Source organism: Tachypleus tridentatus, chromosome 6 (genome assembly GCF_004210375.1).
Source record: "Tachypleus tridentatus isolate NWPU-2018 chromosome 6, ASM421037v1, whole genome shotgun sequence".
Classification (NCBI taxonomy): domain Eukaryota; kingdom Metazoa; phylum Arthropoda; class Merostomata; order Xiphosura; family Limulidae; genus Tachypleus; species Tachypleus tridentatus.
Genome location: NC_134830.1, coordinates 154230556 through 154237290, shown reverse-complemented (window position 1 = coordinate 154237290; position 6735 = coordinate 154230556). Strand labels below are relative to the sequence as shown.

The window sequence follows — 6735 nt, the reverse complement described above, 5'->3', positions numbered from 1 at the left end:
TATTATATTAAAGGAAAACTTTCGAATGATGACAGGGTATGTTTTCCATGAAATAGTAGAATGTGGTAGAGAGAAGGCAGCTAGTCATCACCACCCAACGCCAACTCTTGGGTTACTCTTTACAATGAATAGTGGGATTGACAGTCACATTATAACGCCCCACGCCTGAAATGGCGAGCATGTTTGGTGTGACAGGGATTCGAACCCGTGACACTTAGGTTACGAGTCGAGCACCTTAACCCACCTGGCCATGTTGGGTCCTTTCTGGATAGTATCTGATTGTGCGTGCACTTTATACTTTTTCTTTTCAGTATTATTTGTTAGTCGTTATGGCAGCGACAGGTCGTAAATGACCCAAATATATTATATAACATTTGTAGTAAATTTGTTGTAAGGAAACAATGACAAAACATTACAAGATTTCTCAAAAACATGCAAGGTTGCAATACTCGGAATAAAAAGGAAATTTCTTATTTAAACTTTATTTTCTTATAAGACCTGATGTAGCTGTATTTACTTCAACAGACACTATTGATACAGTAATATCTGATTCTGAATTTGATGTCATTAGAAATGATAATAAAGTGTGTTTTCAACCTGAAACATCTGGTAAACCATATCTTCTCACACAAGATGAAATCATTGATTTGGTGATAGATTTGAACCTTTAAAAGATTCTCCAGTGACTACCGGTTATAGGATTTAGGTTAAGAGTTTATTTTCTCTAGGAACATCACATTACTGGTACAGATATAATGAAAAAGATTTTATACTTTTTTCGCATGGTGGTTCTCTGGTTTATTGCACTAATATTGCACAATTAATACCAATATAATTAATATAATGTTCTAGAATGCTGAACGTTTCAATACCAGTGGAAGACATATCCCAAGTATACCCTTCTGGCGTTGAATCGAATCTTGATTTTAAAGTGGTTAGTTCGTAGACGTACCGTTGTACCAGCCGGGAACAAAGTGTAGTGAGAACTATCGACTTCGTGCAACAACTTTTCTATTTTTTTCTATACAATTTTTCTATAACTCCTCTGTTTTATGAACATGGTCATTATAAAATTTATTTATTTTGTTTCAGAAAGTTTATTCTAAAGAAGTATTTAATCCACATATTTTTAAATGAATTACATTATGAGAAGTTTGAAAAAAAACAAGATCTTTCGTTTCTTAGTATTTCACAAAAATAAAATTATTGTGTATACTTTCTCATCACCCGTGTATGTCTCCCAGTGTTTGAACTTGTAATAGATTGATTTAACACAAATATGGATGGGAAGAAAACTATAAAATATGATGAACTTCGTAGAATGGATGGCGACTGCTTGTTGTGGAAACACAAGTGCGGAGGACGACGTTTCGAAAGTCTTCCGCCTTTCGTCTTCAAGTCGACAAGAAGAAATATTTATTTTACTACACGGTCACATGTTTCATCCTGAGATTTATTAATTGTAGTGACGAAGGTGAAATTTGGTTGTCACTGTAAAGTCAATATCGATGTAACATTTCTTGAAGAATGTTTATAAAACCTTTCGATAAATATTAAAAATAAGTTATTCTAAAATATAAAAACATTTATTTATAAATGATGCTGCAATCTGTTGGTACAAAAAATATTTAAGATGTGTTTCACACTGGTACATAAAAGTGTATATCATTTTCTCCCACATATCTGTTAGTTTCTATAAAAATGTCAAAAATATTACATTTCTGGAAAACACTATTCATCATAAACCTAGCATTATCTTTACATGTATCAAACTTTATTCAGTTTATAAGTTGAAACTAACAACGCTATGGAATCAATAAACGAGTCTAAATATTATAAAACTACACGTGAGTTTTTTCTTTAATGAACCCATTGATTAATTTCGTTATTCAAATAATCTTTTCAAAATATACTAATAATAAACTAGCCTAACTAAGCATTTGATTCTGTATCGAAACGTGTTCCTGGTAAAGAAGAAACATACAGACAAACAGATTAACAAAAGTTTTCTTTTAACTATAAATTACACTTTATTTCTTACTTAATTTACTTTATTGTTTTTTATTTTCTGTTACGTTAAAATCAAACAAAATTTCAATGCAAAATTTATTTATATCAAAAAATCAATTTACAGTAATTTCCATATATTTGTCTCTCATTATATAACCTACGGGTTGTTGATTGAACAAAGGAAAGATTTCACAACATCATTTCTATCGGCGATAATCCAGATTCTAAGAAGCTGTAAAATTAAAAACATATATCCAGTTTAATATAACTTGAATTAAAAGGACAAAGCTGTCAATGTTGTTGTAAGTTATTTTATTATAACATATAAATATATATATATATATATATTTTATTATAACATATAAATATATATATATATACCAGTGTGATCTTGTATAACAAATAATACATCACAGACGCTATTTATGAATCTCCTCTTATTTCCTATTACAGCTAATTGTAAAGTAGATTTTAAAATGTTCCATTCTTACCCTTTAATAAAACTGAAGATTATTTATGATGTACAACAATAACAGTCCTTTTATTTCTCCCAACGACTTATCAATAACTTTAGTGACTTAAATCGCTAATATCTGATGTAGGTTCTATGCGATAAACAAAGTTCATATACACTACTGTCTAGCTTTATATTAAATAAACAACGTGTACTGGTGCTCTAATATTTCTCATTTCATACCAATACGTTTTTCTAATGTGTATAAAATTTAAGCTCTTAGACATTACACATTACTTAGAAAACTTATTACTTATATTAACACTGAGAAATTGAAAACTCTTTAAATATTCAACAATTTTAAAAACAGTAAAGTTAACAATGCAGCTTCTTACAAAAGTTAATAAAGCAGTGACGTTGTGGTGTGATAGTTATTAAAAGACCAGATAAACATTCTTATATCATGTGAGATAATGTTCACATTGATAAAAAAGACATAAAATAAGTCACGAATATTGAAACACCTTGACTACTCTTTTGCCCATGAGAGAACAAGTATGTTTAATACGATAAGAATTTCAATAAGCAATCTTCAGATATATGAGTCGAGAGGTATGGCCTAGTGGATTAACTTTATTATTTGAAAAGTTAAACTTTGAAACATATCTGTATTTAAATGTTGATATTCTTACTTATTTATACTAACATGAACAATGAAATTAAGTGTGTTGTTACCAATTTCCCTCCACCAATACGATTTTATGTGTCCAAATGTAGACTGCCATTCATTGTTAGCTCACTCTCCAAACTTATTCCGCGTACTCTTTGTCTTTTTGATCGTGTTCCTCTTGTTAACCTATCTCTTAAGTTAGGGTTACTGTCAAAAACCAAGCCTACGTCTGGGTCTCTTCTAAACATATTCATCTTGTATCTTCTATTTTCGTTACATATTCCGAAATTTGCTTTCTTATCAAAACTATTTTTATTCCCACGTCTCCCTAGAGCTCTACTATTTCTCCCTATATCTCCGTAACAACCATAACCATTGTGGATGTTTCGGGTTATTTTATCACTTCCGTTTTCAGCGTAGCTTCCTACAGTGTAGAACGCAATCACCAAAAGTAGAATCAAATTCTGTAAAAAAATAAGTAATTTTTTATGAAACTATGACCAATAAAAAACAAACTACTTGCTTCTTCTGTGAGGAAATTCTGTAGACCCATAGTTATTTCACAGAGAGAAACAGTTACACAAACTAGTACGATGTAAATTAGCTTATCCTATAACTTTTCCCCATAAAGTTTTAATATTTTATTGTGAAATGTTCAAACATAGAACAGACTATGTATAAAATAAATGGCATTATTCATGTTTAAACCAAACCGTTTAGCCTAATTTGTATTAATAACTGTAATAGAAATGACTTATTAATTTAATGAATGTAGTCAACATAAAGATTATTTTACTGGTGTTGTGACAGATTCCGCGCAAGGAGCTTGATCGTAAATTCAACATAATTTTCTTGTTTATTGTTTTATATGATGAGATTGTTTGTCACGGTATTGTTTTACTGGGAATTCTGTTATACTGAAATAGAATACCTTTCTAAGAATTATGTTATCAATTTATATTTCACTAACAATGTAATGATATCAGGTCTCTAATGAACAGAAATTAATTTTGGTCTATTTATCTCATATTATTTTGCCACTTCTTATATTGGAATAATACCATGCACCAAATACAACTATTTGTCTCCGGTGAGCTGTTCTAGAGTTTAACCGATAAGTAACTTACTGAATAAGCTGTAAAACACTTACCACTAGCCTCATCTTTATTCCAGTGCAATAAGCAAAAAGACCTTGATATCGGCTCAAAGTAAGTTCGTTATGTTAATAGTGTTCTTCAAATTTACGAACTTTTATAGCGTATTATAAATACGCAATCAAAGTGAAGGCCACAGCTCTGAGTTACAAAACTGTTATAACCCAGATTATTATTTCCTGATTTCAAATTATATAAATGCCATACTTTATAATTGGCTGCTTCTCCAGATGTATTGACAAGGGAATTTAAATCACAACTCAATGCGACAAACATTATAGAAATGTTTTCAGTTTTCTTTCTGACACTGATGTACTTTCAAAGTATGGTCTCATGTTGAATAAGCCATATGGGGTTTATATTACTTTTTCCAAAAGTAAAATACAGAGTTATTTGTTTCCCTTCGATTCAATCTGAATTATTAAAAACTTTAATTTGTTTCTTTTAATGTTATACATTATTATTATTTATTTGTTTGTCACACTCCAAACGAGTTTAGGTTAGGTACAATTACGTTATGTTATGTGAAACTTTTAAATAAGTTTATTTAAGGCTGTTTAGGTGAAAATTTAACATTTTACTTAAATTATACGTTTTACGGTACGTCCAATAATTATTTCTTAGTTATTTAGTGTTGTATTTTCATAGTGCAGCCAACTGAATATACGGAGACCACAGCAGACCGATGTAGCTTTCCAATAACAAAACACACAAACACAATTGAATATAAATAAACTTTCCGAACGCTAATTTTTATTGTCAGATACTTATTTAATAACAATTGTTTCACAGTTGGTATAGTATGTGTGATTAACATCTCATGTTCTCATTAAATAAGTTTCATTGGTGTTTCAATAAAAAGCTGTAAACAGATCTAAAATCCATGTGAATATTTACTTTACTTTATCAGCTTGTTTCCGAGTAATTGGTACGTGCTTCGTATGGAATGTTCTATTCTTCTTTTAAGGATAGTTACAATATCTTTATTAATTATAATATTTGTAATACAGGTTACGTTATATCTAATGAATCGATATATTTCTTATTAAATTTTGATCCTTTCTGTGTCATTAGATCAAAAGCTAGTGAATATAGAAATACTGTTTGACCTTTAACAGTTTTGATGAATCTTATTAAATTGTACAACAACATGGTACACTGTTTTCCTTCATCGCAGGTAATCTGTAGCCATGCAAGAAATATCGAAATATTAACGTAAACCCAAAGACACTGTTCTACAACACTGTTTCAGTTCATTATTGAAAAGGAAACGACGAAAATATGTCAATAGAAATATTGTATGTTGGGACTGGAATTGACAAAAATGGAGAAATCTATAAATTTAATTTTTATTTTTTAATTGATTTGAAACCATGATTTCATTTGATAAATAAATATGTCCCATCAAATATTATCTGGAATATAATGATATCTGGTGTGACTGAAACAGTTTAAAAAAAAATCTTTTTTTTGTGTGTGTGCCTGTCGACAAATGAAATTTTGATTCAAGATTATGATAAAATCCCATCTAAAAAGATTTCTGACTGAAGATGATGGTAAAGCACCAACAGTGAATTTAATTAGTCTTACCGCCACTATTTTAATTTCTTAAAATAAAAATAATGGCAAGATACCATGGTATCTTATAAAATAACTGTATTATCAAAAAAAGCTTCGACTGTCACCAATCCTGTTAAATTCCAATTAAATATTAAAATTGATCTGTTGAATTAACGTGAGTGTGTAGCCCAATAACTTGTGATTAGATTATTAGATTAGTGAACAAAATAAAGATGAGTTAATAAATAACTTGCTGCCTGATCAAAAAGCGGAAACGATTGCTGAAGCATTTGCAAATAACATAATAGCGAGACACGGTGTAACCCAGTACTTTCTGATGAATAGAGATGGTAACTTCGTTTTTACGTTAGAAAATTACATTGATCAATTGTTAAGTGTCCAGAAAACTGAAACAACTGCTTTCCATCCAGCTGCTACGATATTACTAGAAATATTCAACAGAACTTTGCTAGAAATAATCTCTTAATACTGTGAGAAAGATAGTTGGGAAGAGCTGGTTCATTTATTACAAAAGTGATGAATATGAGTCTACTCTGGAAAGTCCGTTTTTTCTACTACGTGGCAGAGATGTACTGCTGCCAAAGCAAGAGATAATGACCATAAAAATATTTTATCATGCAGAAGGTTATGATTACAAGACTGAGCTTTTACAGAGACTGCAGTTAGCCTTTGAGATAATTAATAAACATTTAATACAACATGCTCAAGATAGAGAGAAACAAACAAATAAAAAGGCGAAACTAATGAAATAAAATTAATATAGAAATTGTTGTTATATACCCTTATCGTTAAGAGAGGAAACACAAAGAAATAAGTATAACTGTGGAAAGACACTTTCAGAGCACTTAAAAAAACAAGTTCAATCT

General features: G+C 30.0%; 1 protein-coding gene across 2 annotated transcripts in view; it reads right to left on the bottom strand.

The window, feature by feature from the left end:
* The window catches only part of LOC143254148 (uncharacterized), a 420077-nt gene extending 415730 nt beyond the window's left edge, over window positions 1-4347 (bottom strand). Inside the window, exons 1-3 of one of the 2 annotated variants that reach the window (XM_076508948.1) lie at window positions 4285-4347; window positions 3200-3598; window positions 2132-2242 (exon numbers count right to left, since the gene is read on the bottom strand). In XM_076508948.1, the coding sequence (XP_076365063.1) occupies window positions 3224-3598; window positions 4285-4296 (387 nt within the window). In that variant the 5' untranslated portion in view covers window positions 4297-4347 and the 3' untranslated portion in view covers window positions 2132-2242; window positions 3200-3223. Of the gene's footprint in view, window positions 1-2131; window positions 2243-3199; window positions 3599-4284 lie in introns of those variants that run through there. The other variant, XM_076508947.1, reaches the window with a different exon arrangement.
* Window positions 4348-6735: the final 2388 nt, after the last annotated feature.